This window comes from Anarhichas minor, unplaced genomic scaffold, assembly GCF_050575085.1.
Source record: "Anarhichas minor isolate MPS153535 unplaced genomic scaffold, ASM5057508v1 ptg000018l, whole genome shotgun sequence".
Taxonomy (NCBI): Eukaryota; Metazoa; Chordata; class Actinopteri; order Perciformes; family Anarhichadidae; genus Anarhichas; species Anarhichas minor.
In genome coordinates, this window is record NW_027466464.1 from 8,530,197 (window position 1) to 8,551,254 (window position 21,058).

The 21,058-nt window shown below is 44.4% G+C and overlaps 1 protein-coding gene across 1 annotated transcript; it reads left to right on the plus strand.

Annotated features, from left to right (window-relative positions):
- The first annotated feature begins 2,812 nt into the window (after positions 1 to 2,812).
- LOC142952618 (voltage-gated delayed rectifier potassium channel KCNH8-like) lies at positions 2,813 to 21,044 on the plus strand. The gene is made up of 15 exons (XM_076094451.1): positions 2,813 to 2,888; positions 9,594 to 9,827; positions 9,929 to 10,060; positions 10,364 to 10,509; positions 11,183 to 11,441; positions 11,920 to 12,077; positions 12,930 to 13,137; positions 13,666 to 14,043; positions 14,132 to 14,331; positions 14,837 to 15,086; positions 16,491 to 16,705; positions 19,176 to 19,450; positions 19,730 to 19,839; positions 19,934 to 19,986; positions 20,169 to 21,044. The coding sequence occupies exons 1-15, from the start codon at positions 2,813 to 2,815 to the stop codon at positions 20,841 to 20,843; spliced, it is 3,369 nt and encodes a 1,122-aa protein (XP_075950566.1). The 3' UTR covers positions 20,844 to 21,044.
- Positions 21,045 to 21,058: the final 14 nt, after the last annotated feature.

Below are 21,058 nucleotides of genomic sequence, written 5' to 3' on the forward strand. Positions count from 1 at the left end.
GGGTTTTGGTTAATCTTCCGTGTTTTTCCGCGACGGAGGAAGATGCGGAGCGGGGACAGCGCGCATCCGCAAGCGGGAGCGAGCGATCGGAATGATGAGAGAGGCGGAGACGCGCGCCAGATGCTCAGCCAATGAATGGCAGGTTCAATTGACCGTAATGCAGCTTTCTGTGGCTTCTTCTTCTGTGGTGATACGTATCAATGAAGACACACAAGGCTGTCGGGAATATGGTCGTTTTAATTGGCAATAACATTGTTGTCTGTTGTATGAATTGATAAATAGTAGTGTTAATGTTGTGGGTTATTGTGACAATAATTAATAATGTTATTAATGCTAGCTCCCTGTTTCATTTATTTATTATTGTATTATTATTTTTGTTTTATATTCAATTGTCTGATTTAATTTGCCCCATTGCAGTCTGAAATGTTTGAATTCAGCGAATAACATTTATTATTTTTGATTAATATTATTATTATTAGAAAAGGAAGAAGATAAAGTTTGAACTGGGAAAAAAAGTAAAAAATATTTTGTGAAAGTATACAGTACATCAAAAGAAAATATGTAAAGACTAGTCACTAAAATGAACAACACTTTGCTCTTCATTGCATCACTATAAAGATGCTGAATCTGTGACTAATCCTGCACTGACATCTGCTGGTCTTATGCATGAACTGCAAAAGGTTTTTTGTCAATACTATATTTGTGAATGATCGACAATCCATGAGTAAATCTGTAATCTGTAAACATAAACATCTAATTAATTATACATTTTAAAATAAAGTAAAAGCATTCCTAATATTTACAACTTTGGAGCATTTGTGAAGTTTGTTTTAAATTTGTGAATCGATAAAGACATTTGCGAATCTCAATTCTACGCTTGTGGGTTTGTTTTGGCTGGAGGTGTCAGAGTCAGTCAAAGGAATATCATTTTAGATGATTGGCCCATAACATACTTTAAATGTCTCTTCACTTGAGCTGCATGCCCTGTAGATGGCACTATCCTCTCTCTAATACTCCTCAAGGTTTCTATTCCATGTGTCAGTGAATAGGACCAACTTACAACAAGCTACACAAGCTTCAGAACTGCTTTGTTTTCTTACTTACTGACTGATAAATAAGCTACAAACTGCCAACTTTACCTGCAAAGAACAACAAAGTACAGTTTCCCTTTGAATTGTAGTGAAGAAGAGGACCACTGGGAATGAACCCTGAGGCCACCGTGCACCTGAGTGTGAAAATGTCTCCACCTTCAGAAAAAGTGCTTCAGGATTTGTGTTTGGAGACAGATTTAGTGTTTTTCTAACCAATTGTTGTGCTTGAATAACTCCTGAAGGTTTGAGGTGCAACAGAGGTCCGCCGGTGTGAGTTTAGTGTTAACATTTCACCATTTTCATATATTTGAATGCATTTCATTTACATTTTCTTGACAGCTAAGACTTAACACATCCAGCTGCCAAGTGCACATGGATCTTTTGAAGGTTGCAGAAGGATACAACAGCTTGTGTTAAATGTAATGACAGTGGGAAACATGAGCAGAGCCGAGCAAAACAGATTACCTGTAACCAACAGAACTGCAGGGACGCTTTGAGATTTGATCAAATGAGATATGCTTGATTGTCCCCATGGGGAAACTTATGGGCTCAGCTTCACCGCATCATTTGTCTCCAGCAGCATCCTTGCAATCATTTATATTCAGATGTGCTTTTACAAATGTTGTACAAAGGTTTTCTATTTACAGGGGTGAGGGAAATTAAGGAATAGTAAACAAATAGCTACATTATAAACCTACGCAAGACACCACACATCTATTGATTGGTGGGGGTGCATCATCTTTATTTAAGTCCATCCATCATCCATCTATCCATCCATCCATCCTTTAATCCATCCATGCATACATGCATTCATCCATCCATGCATGCATTCATCCATCCATCCATCCATCCATAGGTCTCCAGTCTTACTGCCAGAGGGCTTGTTCCAAAAAAAGCACATGTGAATTCCTCCCATGAAGAATGTTAATGACATGTGAAATACTCACAAATGCACAGGCAGATGCGGTTTGGGAATAATTCACACGTGGAATATGATATGAATGAACGGATCACAACTTTCATCATAATAATTCCACAAAGAGAAACGTTTGAATATTTAGTCTACCCTGACTAAATTATTCAATATATTCATGGGGCGACACATTTTGCAGCTTACCGTGTGACATGCTAGACAGTGTAAAAAAATACCCAAAATAAAGACAGTATAACACCTTCGTTTAAAACAGGCATTCATCCCAACAGCAATAGATGAGAGGTAAAGAGAGACTGAGAGAGAGAGAGAGAGAGAGAGAGAGAGAGAGAGAGAGAGAGAGAGAGAGAGAGAGAGAGAGAGAGAGAGAGAGAGAGAGAGAGAGAGAGAGAGAGAGGTGCACATTGGAAATAGAAAAAAAGAAAAGAGAGAGAAATGTGTATGTGTAAGCGAGGAAGAGAGAAAGCGAGAGGGAAGGGGAGGGGGAGAGGGGAATTGCTTTGCAGTACACCCGTGCGTAAATGTGACCATCCTCGCCGTCGCCCCTCCATCCCTCCGTCCTCTCCCCTCCAGCGGCTCCTCTCTCCTCCTCTTAGCCGGGATCACCTGCGCGGTGGTCTGTGGTCAGTTTTGGACCGTGGAGTCCCGGGTGTCTCGGCTCGGCGCCCTCCTCCAGGGGTTAGGAGGAGCGCCGGGGACATCGCCCAGGTTCCTGCCGGGCTTTGTGACCCCCGCCGCCGAGAGCCAAGGCTCCGAGCGGCGAGAGAGACGCGGCTCGACCCGCTCTCGGATGCCGGTGATGAGGGGTCTGATCGCGCCCCAAAACACCTTCTTGGATACCATCGCCACTCGTTTCGACGGGACACGTGAGTAGGCTACATCGGAGTTATCTCTAATCCCGTAATTTCATGGTGCGCAACGGATCTTTCAGCAGTTTGTTAATCGGAATTGTCCTCTCACTCTGAAAATACTAAGTCCTCCAAAGACCTGCAAAGTGTTGAAAGAGGATTGAGGCCACTTGAAGACATAAGCATGCTGATACTGAATGAATCATGATGAATGAAAGCAGCACAGACCAATGTTTAAGAGATGAATAATTCATGCAACGCCATACCTTAGCACCTAGTTCAATGAATTAACCATATAGTCTACATGTCCTTTCATAGACATATGACATACTTTGTCTTTTCTTTTCTTAATTGACCCTTTACCAAAATATTTCAATGCGCCTCAATGCCAGTAATCAAAGACTGCATTGTGTTAATCAATGCTGTGACTCAGTGTATCGATACAATTCAAAGGCATTGGTTTGAGTTGCAAGTGAGAACTGTCAGTCAATTTAAGATTTGAAACCGTAACATGTCATTTGAATGATAACTATCTCACACTCTGATTGCCCATCAAGTGGCTGGTGATGGAAATTATTTTCTATTTAAATCTGTCTCCATATGAATGGCAGATTTCAAACAGTTACATCAGCGACCAAAGAAAAAAGAAAAAACAGATCCATTCGTAAAGTAAAAGTGGCACCTGAATTACTTTAAAGACTCTCTGGCGTTCATTTTCTTCACTAAAATCATCACAATAACACAATCCTGCATAATTGTCTGTGACAGGTGAACAGAATTATATCCAACCTATTATTTACCAACGTTCACACACAATTCATTAAACCAACACAGAAATCACTGTCAATCAACATGCAAACTGCTGCTATTATAGCTTAACACTGTTGCATAACACGGTCCCAAAGGCGCAAACTAACAGCACTCAGCAACAGCCAGAATGTGTGGTTGAGGCTGGTATACAAGGAATCAGAGCGGGATCTGTCTATTTCCTGAAACGGAAAAGTGACAGTGTTCTTTGTGGAGATTAAAATAGGCTCTCCTGCTGCAAGGTGCTACATGTTTAGATATGATGATATTCTTTGGCATCTGTAGGTATTTGATGTGTCCTGCATGTACCCTGAAGGCAACGTTTCATGATATACAGTAGCATTGTCAACGGTGATGAGCTCTACTCTAATCTGAGAGTGCAATGTGCAGTGAATGCATGGATGCATTACTGAATGGGCATAATGGGTACAGGCTGGCGGGGCCTTTTACATGCACAGGTGCCCATTGTCTTATAATACCAGGGTGAAGTCTGGAAAGATGCTCATGTTGAGTTCCTCATTCATGATCACATTCTTGCTCCTAACCTCTGGCAGGCCCGTGGTACAAAAAACAAAAAAAAACACACACAGTGGGGGGATTTTAATGAGGAGCTTCTCTCAAACCGAGTAACTCTAAAACTGTGCATAGCTGCCAAGAAAGTGTGTGCACGTCGAGAGGTAGAGCGGTTGAAAATACTCGAAACACATACAAAAACACAGCAAGCTAAATTGACTGGGAAAGATGTGTGATGCCGGATAAATTCATCACACTAATGACTCAAAGCAATGGCAAGGAAAACAGTGCAGGTCGAGAGATGCCAAGTCTCCAAGCATCACCGTGACCAAACCTTTGTTTTGTTTGTCATTCGGCACGCTCAACAACAGAATAGCTAACATGCCCGTTGTGACTGATGGTGAGTTCTCAAGTGCTGAAAACCAGCTGATCAGAATAGTGTTTTCAGGTCTGAAGCTGGGATCTTCCATCTCTCCCATACAACTTTAATGCAGCATGATAACCACGGGGACTCCAGGGAAATCTCTCGACATTTTCTTTCCCCGACTAGCAGTAGAAAGCCTCGGCTGGAGGCAGATTTTAACCCTGAGATATCTCAATACACTGCATGCACATGTATAAGGACAAAAGTCAGAGATTTTAATTAATCACTCAGGGATGACAATGTTGGAGGGTCAACATTGTCCAGACTGAACTTCTGTTGGAAGGATTGAAGACAATGAAGCCTCGCTATGGCTGCAACTCAGGTTTATTCAGCCTTAGAATAATTTATAGCCTTTTTAACAATTTATTGCTGAGCCTGTAAAATGTCACATGCCAAATACCATTACAAATGTATATCCTGTGTTGGTCATGCAGTATGATTGGCCTTGGACACATCTTCATGCTCTGGTGAGAAATAGTTTACCAAAGTGAGCCATTCACTGTGACAGATTTGGGGGTTTTTTGTTTTCCGGCACAAAGCTGTGGGCTGTATAGTTTTGAAGATGACGCAGAGAGAAACACATCGTCTCACCGTCAGTGTTCATCTCCGATTTGTTTTCCAGATTTATTGTCTTTGGACTCTCACTTTAAAATGTCACGTTTTCTTCTCAACCACCGACTATTCAAGTGATACTATATACGGATCATAGATGACTAGTATTGAATAAATACGTTATTATTATTATTATAAGTATATCCCATTGATAATATAATTGATTTGATTGTAAAGGGAAATATCAACATGCAAACTGTAGTAGCTTATTTTAGCTCGTTAGCATGCTAACATTAACATACCAACACTATACCTCAGAGCATTTTTGCACACAGTTTTCAGGATGCAGTTTGTTTATGCTTTTGTATGGTTGAATAAAAGAAAATGGGCTTGCAGTGTCCTCAAAAAGTGCCATAAACAAACATGTGTTGCACGTGTGTGTGTGTGTGTGTTTGGTCTTCATTGTGCACGGTGGTGAATGTGTTGTGGCGGGCTGTCGCTGTCAGTGTTATTAGCAACCGGGGTTTATCGGGGTTCCCTAAGCGGCTCAGGGGCTGAGTCTGAGTGGTTCGGTAGTTTCAGCTCGCATGTTATTACACCTGGATCGTAGTGTGGATGTGACAGGCCCGCATACTGCCTGGGGAATGTGCAGAAAATGAGTACTACAAAGGATAAAAAGAACACGGCTTAGAGGAGCAGAAGGAGAACGATGGAGCAAAGGAACTGCTTCTGTAAAAAACAGATCACGTCTTTGGGGGGGGGGGGGGGGGGGGGACTCTCCTGTAAGTGTGGGGCAGACCACTTAATATGCTGAACACTGTAACCGTGCACACAGTGTGGTAGAAGAGAGCATCACACATCCAGGTGCAAGGATATGGGGCTGCATCCTTCATATTTTCATGATATTCAAAGTGCAGGATGTAATCCTGTGCTGCCTTCAAATGAACATTCTCAGTTTTGTAAAAGAATATCCACAAGCTTGAATAACATCAATAGAAACATGTCCACTAAACCGGCAACAATCGACTTTATAAATCAGAATATTATTTCAATCCGCAGCTCCTGAAAATGACAAACAGGTGAGTCACTGGCTGCTGACTGGTCAAGACAAAAGTAAACAAGAGAAGCCCACTCTGACGAACATGGAACACAATGTCAGGCAGAACAATGAAGTGAAACAAAAGCTGTTTCAACGCGACGATGCCCCAGATGCACAGAGCCAGGTCCATGAAGAGATGGAGAGAGAGAGACCTGAGCTCAACCCATCCAGCACAGTCTGGCGGCTGAGCGGGAGAAAAACACCTGAAGCCAGGTTCTAAAATGTTTTGGAAAGCATTCACAGAAGAGTTAAGGCGGCACATTCTAACATTCAACTATAAAATATGAGCTTCCTTTCTTTAAAAAAACATTCCTCCAAAAGCTGCAGTGTTAGAAGGCCAGTAAAACTTCCCCTTAATGAAAGAACTACTCTTGCTTTTGCAAAATGTGCTCACTGCTATTAAATATTCATATATTCTTCCATTCTACCAGTTAATCATCTCAATTTTACCAATTTCTTTTTTCTGTGAGAAGTGATTCATGCAATCCTATTATATTCTGTCACACTCTTCAAAATCTCCAGCTGCATCATTCTTATGTTGAGAATGACGGACAGCCTCCCTCCCCTGCTGCCTCACAGATGACGCCGCCGCCGCCGCCGTTGTCACTACAAATCCTACACTACAAATTCTCAAAAAACATTTGCATCCAGCAAAGAGAACAAACAAAACACTTGTTCACTTTTATGCAAAGCGTTAGGAGAGAACGTTGATACTACTGTTATATATTTGTCTGTTAATTATGAAGCTACAGCTGCAAGATGGCTTCCTTAGCTTAGCACGAAACAGGTGGGATCAGCTTGCCTGGCTTTTAAAGCTCTATATATTGTGTTTTTAATCCGTACAATAACCAAAGTATCGACAAGTTGGTCTGGAAACAATGACTTCCTCGAGTCGTAAAACACAACTTGTCATTTTTACTTTGTCTGATTATATAAAAACAAGGCTAGCTGTCTTTGTGCTAAGCTAGCTGTGTCCTTGCTGTAGTTTCATGTAACGTACAGACATGAGAGTAGCATCAATATTGTTGTCTAATTCAGCAAGTATTTTCCAAAATATAACTGCAATTTGCAGGCTAGCTTCAAATTGTCCGTTAAGGTCATTTTATTAGTTGTATTATTGTGATTCATAACTTGTTGGGAAACGCGTGACTTCCCATGAGCCTCCTGCACTGACGGGCAGTTTGTACTTCTTGTTTCGGCAAGAGCATTTACACTGGACATGCTTTATGAATGCATGCATTATTAAATTCATTGTCCCCCGGTTCATCGTCATGCGATCATGTTCTCTGTGTTGCAGTTAATTCATCCCTCTCTCAGTCGATCCCTCACTGAATCACTTGCTCGCCTGCTCTCTCGTCCTATATTGCTCACATTCTTCAAAGCGCTCCAGTCTTCCAGATTCTTTTGTGCGTGGACTTTGATGATCTCAATGGCATGAATACCTTGGCTGTGTTAGTCCCCTTTCATACCTAATTCAGTTTCATAATGAATTATTCAAGATTGTCCCCATAACTCAGGCTGTCAAACCATTTGTCAGAGCTCACACGCATGCTTTAACTTCAGCTGCACAGAACAACAGCTCCGCAGGAACCATTTAACATCATCTTAAAGTAGAGAAATAAAGTTGTCATTGATTGTGATAGGCAAGATTCCAACATGCGGATATTACTTGCATGATCTAAATGTGGCATGTTGTTAAGCTCTACAGCCGAAATGAAGTTGAGCTTATTTGTGTGGCCCACAATTGCAGAAGATGGAAATATTATAGATGGTTTAGAGGCAGAGACGTGGGGAAGACACATGGGACGAACAAAGAAAAAGAAAAGATGATTAGAAGGGAACAATAGGGGGAGATGAAGAAGAAAGGATGAAGTTAAATCAATGAAAAGCAGCAAGCACGTTAAATTCTGCCTGAAGTGAAGCTCTTCAAAGACTAGAATAACTCTGAAGCCTTTCAGAGTGCAGAAACGAACATAAAGTGAGAATGAACACCGTGGAAAAAAAGGGAGCATGAAATTTTAATTATGTGTTCTTTGAAATAGGATGACATCTTAGTGAAATTGTAGGGAATGACCCCATGGTTGAGTAAAGAATGTAGCGTGAAAGTGAAATGCTACAAAACTGTTTGATGATTATGACAAGACTGAGGAATGGCCATACTGGTCTTAACAGTTCCCTCTATGTTGTTGGAAAGCATAATAATGGAAAGTGTGAATTTTGTGAAGAAGAAGAAACTGTGGACCATGTTTTAGAAGGTATGAAAAAGGTCTAAGAGAGATTGGAGAGGAAAATATAAATAATGTGCTAAAGAAAAACTTTAGTGACACATTTATTTTTAAATATATATATTTGTTTTTCTTTATTAGAGAGGGTATCCTTAGTCCACACTCCAGATTAGTGGGTGACGGTAATGGACACGAAAGCCATGAAAAATCAAAAGAATAAGAAGAAAGAAGTGTTCAGTTGTCCTACTTTTTGAGATGGACCATGGTTCTATGGAAAAACCTGTACCGGAAGTAGTTTTAATTCAATAACCAACAACTTTATTAGACTCTGCGATAAGTGTATCAGCGTTTTTAGTACAGCTAGCACTAGTCTTTGTTCCACACTGAATTATCTCGATTAATAGTGGAAGGTTTGCCATGACATTTTACATTTTTTCCCGCTACAAGAATGAATTATCGAAACGTTTCATCGAGCGCCACCAACAGGTCAAAATTAACTTCTATTGCTTTGGTTTGTGAACAAATAACGTTGAATTTCTGTTAGCTTAAAATGTGCTAATGTTAGCATGCTAACAGGTAGCGTTAATTATTGCACCTGCCTGCTAAATATAGTGTTAGCATGTTAGCATACTGACGTTAGCATTTACCTAACGAGCATGACTGCAGACTCTTGCTATAAACTTAAGGTTTCTCTGAAGGACAGTAAGAGGACATTTTTACAGATATTTTTGTGGGTAAATTAACCTGAAACTCTAAAAGTGAGAAAAATGGTTTGAAAGTAACAGATCCAAATTATGCCTTTTTAAACCAACATTTGGAGATTTAAGTTGTTGATATGAACTGCTTTATAGTGACATTAAAGCCTAGCACTATAAGAGCTGCTATTAAAACACATTATTTTCTACCTGATTTGATATTAATGAAGTTAAACAGTTATGTGTACATGCTTCTGTAGACTCTGTACCACCATCAAGCATCTCAAGTTCTCACTTTTGATACAAGTGATGGATACTATTTTAATTCTTACTGATGCTTTATTCTGTTTCTCTGCTTCCCTTTCCTGCCTCCCGTCCCTATTACCTTCCCACCTTTCCTCCTACCAGACAGTAACTTTGTCCTGGGGAACGCTCAGGTCCAGTCCGTCTTTCCCATCGTCTACTGCTCCGATGGCTTCTGTGAGCTGACCGGCTTCGCCCGTGGCGAGCTGATGCAGAAGAGCTGCATGTGTCACTTCCTGTGCGGCGGCGAGACCAGCGATCGCCTCACCTCGCAGATGCAGAAGGCCCTGGATGAACGTCGGGAGTTTAAGACTGAGATCATTCTGTACAAGAAGGGTGGTGAGACTGGAAGGCCGGGAGATTTTCTGAACTTTAATCATGTTTAATAATGTCAGTCAAATTGATCTTTCACTCAAACCTGATCTATTTTCTTTGCGCAGGCTCCAAGTTCTGGTGTCTGCTGGACATCGTGCCCATAAAGAACGAGAAGAGCGAGGTGGTTCTGTTCCTGGTGTCACATAAGGACATCACCGAAAATAAGGACCTGGACCATGGCAATGAATCTGACACTGGTGAGAGAGAGCGTGGAGAGGAAAGTGAGGCATTTTCCAATTCCACTATAATTCACATGAAATGATCCAATAGAGGCTCTGCAGCCGGGGCACGAATGCATCAGCAGACACGACTGGTGATATTATGGAGCGGGTTTGGGAGCCAAGTAAATAACAGATTCTACTTTTTAATCAAAACTCTACATCAGTTCTGTTGCCCAACTGAATAGTAAATAATTAATACAATTTATAGATAGCCACAGATTCGTACAATGGCAGTTTCTGCCGGCATGTCTCTCTAGTTTCGTGTCCTTGTTTTTACAGATGAGGAAACCGGCCTGGAGATCCACCAGATCAGCCGCCCTCCAGGCCTCAACATGGAGCGCCGCCGCAGTCGCGCCGTCCTCTACCAGCTGTCTGGACACCTCCAGAAACAGGACAAGACCAAGAGCAAGCTGAAGATCAACAATGTGAGACCTTCAGTTCCCTTTAGGATTTTACCTCCTGTATGTTTTTAAGGCATACTACCGATAGTGGTGTTTCGATTATAATGACCCTGTGAATAAGAAAGAGTATTCAGCGTCAGCAGATTAGTTTTACAGACTTGCATTGCTGAAAGGGGCAATTTGCCAGTCCATCTGCAACACAACTGGAGTCAATAAGACTAAAACTTGTTAATTCAAGCAACTGGGATGAGACTAAATGTGCCCTAGCAGTGTGATCGTCATGACCCAGGACCTTGGAGGGAAGAAATGAGCATAAAATCTCTCAGTCATTTTAACTCATTGTGGGGCCGACTGATCAGGTATCACGGTTAAAAGGTTTCATCGTCTTGCATCAGCTAATGTTAACTTCATGCGTGAGACATATTTTTTTATCCTGTCATTACTTTGCACATGCACAACTTGACTGATATTTATACTTTGCCTCTGAATTATGTAGAATTCAAACCATGCCACAGTACACGTCTCAACTGAACCCTTGAATAGTATTACTCTACCAGCAGTGCTGCTAATGATAATACAATATTCATGCTGGCTGGTGGAGATACTCTCAAGCTATAGGGACAATCAATTATTGATGCATTTATACAAATAATATACCATCTTTCTCAATAATTTGTGCGTGTTTCCACACATCCAGAGTGTTCTTGGAGCCAATGCGAACCCGGTCCCCGAGTACAAGGTGGCGGACGTCCAGAAGTCCCGTCTCATCCTCCTTCACTACGGTGCGTTCAAGGCCGGCTGGGATTGGCTGATCTTGTTGGCCACGTTCTACGTCGCCGTCACCGTTCCCTACAACGTCTGCTTCACCGCGGTGGAGATTCGAGAGGACGGCCCCTTGGCGGCACGTCACCCTCCGAGTGTCAGCGATATCTTGGTGGAGATACTTTTCATCATCGGTGAGGCTTCAGCTGCACAGGCAACACTCGGTAGTTCAATAAAGTCATGAAGGTTTTGGTGTTTTCATGGAATTTATCGACAATAAGAAAGAATATCACCAGACAGCTTTAAGTCCTTTCCATTTATATTTTTCAACTTTCTTCTATTATCAGTTTAAAGGGAAACTCCTTTCTGGTTTAAATGAATCCAATCAAGCAGCTCTTAAACTCCTTTTCTCTTAATTGGCTGCACCACGGTCTGCGCTGCCTCCAACTCCTCCAGACGCACAAGAGCCGTATGCTAATTTAACCTTTTTAACAATCTCCTCTTCTTCTCTACTTTATTTCAACCGGCCCTCTCTGCTCTGACAACCACGTCCACTAATCCCGCCCGAGGAAGGCTCGTTAAAGGAGCCTGGATGTTTCCTGTGACAAAACCTCAGCTAGTAACACAAATCATTTAGTTTATATCTCAAATATTTGTGTCCTTGTGTGCCAGACATCGTGCTGAACTTCCGCACCACCTTCGTGAGCACATCTGGTCAGGTGGTGTACGACGCCCGCTGCATCTGCATTCACTACGTCACATCCTGGCTGTTTGTGGATCTGATCGCCGCCTTGCCCTTTGACCTGCTCTACGCCTTCAATATCAGTGTGGTGGGTCTCTCTCTCTCTCACACACACACACACACACACACTTTTGCTTTCTTCCATAATTTCTTGAAAGCGTGCTCTCAGTATTTGCTGTTGCGGCTTCAAGGGAAGAAGACTGAGAGTCTGATCGTCAACAAGAAACTCATTACTCGGTAACGAGCTGATTAACGAGTACGCTGAGGACAAATTCCAGATGGAAGCAAATATATTAGCCAGATGATGCAAAGTGCAGAGCGATGAAACATACAGTGTGATAGATATTGGATCGCTGAATCTGAATGAACACTCGATTATTAGATCGTAATACGAACAAGGAAAGTGTGAATCGTGTCACTGTTTGGGCTTCAGGCAGAGCTTGATGTTGTTGTCAAGGGTTTAACTGAATACTCAATTTAATTCCCTGATTGGATCCATATCCAGATATCTCACGAATGAAATTCCTATCTGAGGGGTGTAATTCATCTTGAGGAAACCAGAGCGGTTTCAATTAACAGACCACTTATTGGGCATGGAAACAAGCAGGGAATTGCAAGTGCAGTGGATATAGATGTGAGGGAGGGAATCAATAAAGGGATAATGTTTGATGAGGCAATTTTTTACCTCAGGCGGACCACAGGGGTCTTTTTAGTCCAGGATGATAATGGCAGTGATTTCCTCTGAATGGCTTCGTGGTAAAAGCTGCAAATGAAAGTTTATCATGAGTTCAACTCGGTGTTCTGAAGTATTTTGAATCCCATTTGAGCTCCAAGTTTCAGCAACTTTTAAATGTTTTTCTGCACCATCAAAGAGATCGTGGCCCCCCCCCAGTGACACCAGCATTCATACCTTTGAACTCATGACTCTTCTCTCTCACAGAACTTCGGGGTCCACCTGCTGAAGACGGTGCGCCTCCTCCGCCTCCTGCGCCTCCTACAGAAGCTGGATCGTTACTCCCAGTACAGCGCCGTGGTCCTCACCCTGCTCATGTCCACATTCGCCCTGCTCGGCCACTGGATGGCCTGCGTCTGGTACTACATCGGACGCAGCGAGATCGAAAGTAATAGCCCCGCCTCCTGGGATATAGGTTTGTGTCTGTGTGTGTCGTGCCTGTATACACAGCGTGTGCACATTTACTGAGAAAACGCTTGTTCATTACAGTTCACAAATGAAAAAGTAAATTAATTAATATTCTTGTCTCTACTTCTTGCTTTGGTCTGGCTGCCATGCTGGTCTTGTCATGCCCTACTCCTTCATATGGCAAATTAAATGTCAAAACCTGACATGTATTGATTACTTACGGTCTACTTAATCAATCACTTGTACAAAGTCAGTTTAAAACAGCCAATACACACATGTGATGTCCATCACAGTGGGCGCTGAGTCACGTTTAAATATAGAATATATAAAAATAGTTAAAGAAAATAGTTGCAAAAACACAGACAAGCAGACAAATCTGCACCGTGTGTAAATGCGAATAAAAGCTGACATTCTCTGAAGTGATTACTCTGCCCTTCCAGCGTTGTTCCCACTGCCAGTGAAGCCTTTTCGTGAAGGTAATCTAGCAAGGCATCTCATTAAACTGACAAACTCTTATGGACCCTCTTCCCACCAGGCTGGCTCCATGAACTGGCCAAACGCCTGGGAACGCCATACTTCCTGGCGCCGCTGACCTCCCTGTTGGGAGTCTCCGATTCGCCTCAAGGCGCCGTGACGGCAGCGCTCACCAATCACAGCCAGTGGAACGGCTCCGGGTTGGAGCCGCTAAACGGGGCAGGTTTGCTGGGCTCGGCCCAATGGAACGGCAGCAGGACCAGAGCGAGGACGCCCGGCGGCTCGGGGACGACGCTGAGCGGCGGCCCGTCTGTCAGGAGCTCCTATGTGACGTCGCTGTACTTCGCTCTGAGCAGTCTGACCAGTGTGGGCTTCGGCAACGTTTCAGCCAACACAGACTCTGAGAAGATCTTCTCCATCTGCACCATGCTGATTGGAGGTGGGGTGAACACCAAAGCTAAAAAGAATCCACAACATTATGTCATAGTTAGGATTTTGTATTCAGTCAGTTGTCTCTTTGTCTGCAGCGTTAATGCATGCTGTGGTGTTTGGAAATGTGACCGCCATCATCCAGAGGATGTACTCACGCCGCTCCCTCTACCACACCCGCACCAAGGACCTGAAGGACTTCATCCGGGTGCACCGGCTGCCCAAAGCCCTTGAGCAACGCATGATGGAGTGTTTCCAGACAACCTGGTCTGTCAACAACGGCATCGATGTCAGCGAGGTAGGAGGGACGGATCAAGATACGTTCAGTGATGGAATGTCTTTGCTGTAAGAGAACGTATGATGTTGGATTAATGACCTCATTGACACTAAACTGGCCCTTGATGTGTTTTACCATGGCTTTAAATGGAGATAATCCTTTTTAAAGAGATAACATGATGGGGGACAGACGAGGTTCGCTTTCCAACTCTGTTGCACATAAAGTGGGAACGCTCGAGTAATACAAGAGTATAGTGTTGCATCAGCTGTAATGAATGACATTTGAGTGTTCAAGATGAAAACAAAACTTCCAGAAATGGACATGCATGTATTAGTTAGTTGTGACTATGTGGGAAAGTGAAAGTTTTTTTTCCCTCCACCTTCCCACACGGTCACATTCAAATGATGACACACAAAGGGAAGACTCAGAGAGGGATTCATCCATAGCGTGCAGTCATAGAAATCAGCTTTGTGTGTCGTTGTTTCACTGCAGAGGGGGCACTTTGTCCTTCTCTTTCCCTTCACAGCTGCTGAAGGACTTCCCAGACGAGCTGAGGGCCGACATCGCCATGCATCTGAACAATGAGCTGCTGCAGCTGTCGCTGTTTGAGTCGGCCAGCAGGGGGTGTCTGCGCTCCCTCTCCCTCATCATCAAGACCTCCTTCTGTGCTCCCGGGGAGTTCCTCATACGCCAGGGCGACGCCCTCCAGGCCATCTACTTCGTGTGCTCGGGCTCCATGGAAGTACTGAAGGACAACACAGTGCTTGCCATTCTCGGTAAATAAACAATCACATGTTGTGTTAAAATACGTTTTCATTTATTGTTGTCCTTCTAATCAAGGCTGCTTTAGTATAACCAATATCACTGCCAATACCAGCCAGCTAACACCATTGAGGTTCAGCACCACGGACAGCACCCTTTTGAGAGACCTGCTCAGATCCAGGTTAAATAAGTGTGTAAGTACATCAGTGGTTTTTGGGCCAAGCCTCCTGTTGGACCTGCAGTCTGAGGGAGTCATTTTGCTACCTGAATCATGAAGGGCTTCTCTGTCTTGGACTCCAAACCGTAGAAGCCCTCCTAGATTCCGGCAGTAAAGTGACTCAGACTCCGCCGTCTGCTTCCAAGAAGAAGAAGAAGAAGATGGTGTACAAGCTAACCTGCGTCGTGATCATTCCCAAAGTAAGTAATGGAGGTCAGCAAGCTTCAGAAAATATCCCGTGAAGTGGGAATGAAATTATATTTTTACTGGAAAAGGTTCATGGTTCATATCTAATGATGAAAGAGATGTCAGAGACTCGGGTGATAGATTGGTTGAGAGATTATAAAAAGCTGCAGCATATTGTGGTTTGTAGTTAATTAAAAAATATATGCTGGAGCAAGACCCTGAAGTGTTTTAAAGAATGTTATTTTTGGAGTCTGTTTGCAGCATTATGAGCAGAAGTGAAGGGGCTTATACTCCTTAGGAAGTTATTAGACATCCAGCATTAAATAGTCGGGCAGACTAATGAAGGAGAGCAGCCTACAATACGATAAAAACTGCAGTAATGCAATAGGTGAGCCAGTTGAGCAGCTAGAACCAGAATAAGATACAAAACACAGAGCCTTGTCCTACAACACGTACACCGACACGCCTTCCTTTCTGCATCGCATCGATGAAACAGAATACACAAACACAAACAGCTCTGGAATCTATTCAACTCAATAGAAAGCACTGGGAGCAAATTGGCAACACCGTTTTTCCCCATTAGTAGCTAGTGTAAATAATGAAGTTACTGCTGCCTGTAGAAGAAACTCATTAGCATGTTGTGTGTGCACACACATTTCTCTCACAGACATCCAAACACACTGGGTTTCTCTCTCTTGTGCCTCGTTTTTTTTTCCCCCTCCCTCCCGCTCCCTGTTTCTCTCACACACAAATTGTTTCGGCGTTGCCACATTGGATTTACAGCTGTGGAGAAAGAAGACGGTAGAGAGAGGCAGCGGGAAGACAGAATAATACCGGAGACTGTGTGTAAAATAATCTAACCATCAGCCTCTCTGCTCTAGAGTGTGTTGTTCTCAATACCTGCATGGGGTTTAGGGTGTTGTTCCTCTTCAGTAAAAGTGTTATATGTATATTTTGTGCTCTTATATTTGGACCGTTAAGGACGTGACATTACATATGCACCTCTGCTTTCCAGGTCGAGGCGACCTGATTGGCTCCGACTGTCTGACCCAGGAGGAAGTGATTAAGACCAACGCCTGTGTGAAGGCCCTGACCTACTGTGATCTCCAGTACATCAGCCTCAAAGGCCTCCGCGAGGTGCTCTGTCTCTACCCAGACTACGCCCAGAAGTTCGTCACTGAGATCCAGCACGACCTGACGTACAACCTCCGGGAGGGACACAACACTGAGGTACGAGGTACAAGTACACACTTACAAGGTGTCAGAAAGGATTTGCGTTGTCCGTGCATCCATCCATTTCCCGCCACTTATCTGGCTCTGGGTGGAGGTGGCAGCAGGCTCCTCCTGGGGGATACGAAGATGTTCCCAGATGTGACATGTAGACCCTCCAGCATGTTCTGGAGTGGAACACGCTCTGAGGCATCCCTCAGAGCGTGCCTCCTTATCCCCGTCCCTGCCTGGAAATGCAACCCTTCCCTCCGACCATCATCGTGAAGACGTCCACAAAATACCAAGAAAATAAAATTCTGGGTGAGTCCTTCTGCTTTTTTAGATTAGACTCAGCTGTGACCTCTTCCACCCATTTTATGCAACGCCCGAGTGATGCACTTGAAGGGGGATTAGCCATCTGGACTGTGAGTGAGGAAGAAGACGACGCAGCTTCAGCCAACAGATAGAGACATGAGCTCAACAAGGACGACTCGGATGCCAGGGATTTCCAGATGGATCTCCGCTGTAGCGTACACATGAATAACCAGCGGATACTGGAAATAACTCAGATTTTCGCTGTGAGTAAGTTTGCTAATTAGAGCAGCGGTCCAAGAGAAATAGCAGGGGACGACACGGTATAGAGGCATGAAAGATATTTAAATAACACTTAATTGATTCCTGCTTGATTATGAAGACAGTCCACCCTGATTGGCTGTGAATACACTTAGTTATAGTTTTATAATAAACAGCTAATCTATAAAAACGAGCAGATGCAGGTAAATACAAGGATGCAGGTCATTTATGGAAAAAATAATGCTGCTATTATTTGAGCACGACTGTCAAGCCTCACAAAGATTAAAAGCCACAGAAGTACTATGTAAATTGGTTGTGCTTAGAAGTATCAAAATAAGCCTTCTAATATGTGGCGCATATATTCTGTCAACAAAGAAAGCCTTCACTGTCAAGAGTGCTGTATAGAATAATCTCTCCTCTCCCATCGTTTTTCTTCCCTCTTGCATATAGATCCTGTGTGGGGCCCTCTGGCATTCATGAATTTATCCCCACCATCTCCTCCTAAAAGTTCAGTCCTCCAAGGTAGCTCGAAGAGCCTGTAATAAAAAACAAAGTACCGTGCTAGTATCATAAAGATACAATCCCGTCTACTCTCTGCAAAGTTATAAAAAGAATCGATGAAAACGATGGAGGGGCTTATCATGGTACCGTGTTTTATTTCTGCTGCATAGCGGCTCCATTTCTGTTGTCTACTGTACAACGTACAGACATTTTGGGGAATACGCTTGTTTACCTTTTTGCCAAGAATAAGTTTATGTTTGTTTGTTATGTGTGCAGCTGGAGCCAGAAGAAAACTCAAATGTACCCTTGATATGCACATAAAACGTACACACACACACACATTTATATGCACGCACAGCGACAGCAGTAGTGCATCCTCCACTGAGCGCGGCGTGGGACTAAAAATAGAGCTGTCAGAGGGGGGGGGGGGGGGTGTCATCCCTGACTGGATAAATATAGAACAAGCAGATGAAGACGAGACCAGAAAACATCAGGATGAAAGGAAGCTGGAGGGGGAACCTCAGCGACATTTGCATTCACGTGCCGACACACACACACACTGCAGAGATTCACACAGCAACACACCATAACGCAGCACATTTGTCCTTGCTGATTCAGGATTACACACACACACACACGCTCACTCACATGTAAACTACTGCATGCTGCGTTGATTACATGTTGGCCTATTTTACGCCGCGGTGTGCAGTGACCATATTTCAACATCTCTCACGTGCAACTCAAGACACACGCATCAGTGGGTGATGCCCTTATAGTGGCATGCTGCAAATCAAGGGTGCCACGTGCAGCTCACACACACATGCGCTGAAATTCAAAACACTCGCGTCTCCGCTCGGTACCCTTCAGGCAAACCGAGCGGAGGGGGGGAGGACAGGAGGAAATGGGATTTGTTTGCCAGTTTTTTTAATCAGCTTTAAATTACAGAGAAGATGCAGTAAATATAATGCCAATAACCTTCCACCGACAAACAATCTGACTGCAGGGATTTTACTCTGAAAGGACCATCTGTTTAGCTATTACTTGTCACGAGTCATGAAGATCCACAAAGGTTAATCTGTCAGCAGAGATTATAGGAAACCTTCAGATGAGCTGAATGTGTTTGGGAGTGAATGGCGTTGTTTTTGAATGAGAGCGCTCCTTCGCAGCGCTGCTGACTAACTGAATGGACACCAGCAGCATCGCAGCTGATGTGAATGGCGACTGAGTGATCCTTTCCGTGGCTCAGCAGCTCCCCCCTCTGGTCACAGCGTAACCGCAACAAGCAGGTTTTAAGTATGTAGTGTGTTCCCACTGGAAAGGCTACAAATTTATATTGAAAACTGTCAGTATGCATACTAAAAGAAACCTCTCTGTGGTCCAAACAAGTGATCATTCTGCTCTCTTTTCCCCTCCTCAGGCAGACTGCGAGAGCAACGGGGGGATCCTTAAGAAGCTTCCATCCATCAAGGAGGTGGAGGAGGGATCGGGGTCCGAGGGGGAGCACTCCCCCCTCCCCAAGATGCCTCCCCTGGGCAGGCTGGGCCGAGGCCTGCGCTCCCCCCTGCGCTCCCCTCTCCGCTCGCCGCTGCTGCCGCCGCGAGCCTTCAGAGCGGCGAGCGATCACGGCCGGCCCACCAGCCTGCAGATCCCCGTGGTGAGCTTCCGCTGCCTGCAGCCGGACCTCAGCCCCCGGTGAGGAAGCGTTCATTGATTCACCGGCTGGGTAAAGTCGTTAACTTGTTCATTCAGGGGCAGTGAGCCGCTCTTTATGACTTATGACATTATTCATAAACGCAAACATGCATGGAGTTCCTCGAGAGGTGGCACCAGATGCTGGTGTGCGACGAAAGCTTCTGTCAGGAAAAAGCAATAAAATTGAAGATTAAAATTGCAATATTTCATCAAAAACACTTTCTTTTTCTTGTTGTCCACTGTGAAATACATCGACTCACTCCTCCTGTTCGTCCTCAGGTTTGTGGACGGGATCGAGACTGAAAACCAAAGTGGTTCAGCACAGAAGTTTGATTTTTCTCCCAGTACAACTCCCAGTTTCCTCCCCAGCCCTGATTCAGCTGCTTCAGGTTAACACACACACGTGTGAATGAATCACTAATCTATTCTCTATCCAGTCCGTACTTGCATGTGTATTAAATGTCTTTCTGTGTCCGTCCACAGGGGCCCTTGATGAGGATGACACGATGCAGACTATCGCTAAGCTAAAACACGAGGTAATGCTCATCATACTGCGGTAGCACAGGGAACATCTGCAATATTGTATATTTGTGAGTTAACTTGCAAGTTGCTGTAGCTAAACTGGTGTTTGACCCTAGCAGTCCCCCCCCACTCTTTCAAGGAGTAAATCCGCATTTGAAGCTTCTAAAACCAGCTTTCCTGATTCTCGTCTCTCCAGATGAGCGTCCTCTCCCGTCAGGTGACCGCCGTCAGTCAGGAGCTGCAGGAAATGACGAGTCTTCTCAAGCCCCTCTTCCACAACCCCTCGGTGCTGCTGATACCCGGCGCCGTGACGCCGCCTCCCAGCGTGTCATCGCACAGCTGCTCCCCGGCCCCGCCCCTTCTCGCCCAACATGCCCCTGTGGACTGTTCGGACGATCGATGCGTCCTGGTGCCTGAACCGGAGGCGTCGCGGGGAGAGTTTGATACACTTCGGCGTCCATCCTCCTGCACCATCATCTCCCATCATCCTCCAGTTCCTCATCACACCAGCACCGCTCCCCCAGTCTGTCACCGCTCAGCTCCCCCGTCACTCAACAGCTCTCCCCATGAGCACACAGTTATGCCACATCCCCCCTCCTCCTCCTCCTGCTCCATCCCTTCTCTTTCTTCATCAAGCCACCCGTCATCCATCACTCCCCCTTTGGTGGACTTATCAGGACCTGATAGTGAGCACCGTCAACCCCGTCTCCACTTCCTGTCCCAGCCTGAGTTCATACCCGGGTCTTGTCCCCTCCTCCAGCCCTCCAGCATGGCCTCACACCCCCGAGAACCCCTCCACCTGCAGGGGGTGGAGTGGGGGGAGCACACCGCCCAGCTCAGCTTCATCAACGAAGGACAGCCCTCGGTGTGAGAAGAGAAGACCCGGACACACGGGACCGACAAACCGGACCGACCAGCATGCCCCACAACATACTGCATGACAAACATTTGTCCAAAGGTTGGCATGCGAGTTAAAAATGTAAATACATCGATTTCAAACGATGATCGTGAGCACCAGCTGTATGCAGATCTGATAATAAAATAGTTTGTTTTACAGTTTCATTTGGATTTGATTGACAGGATAAT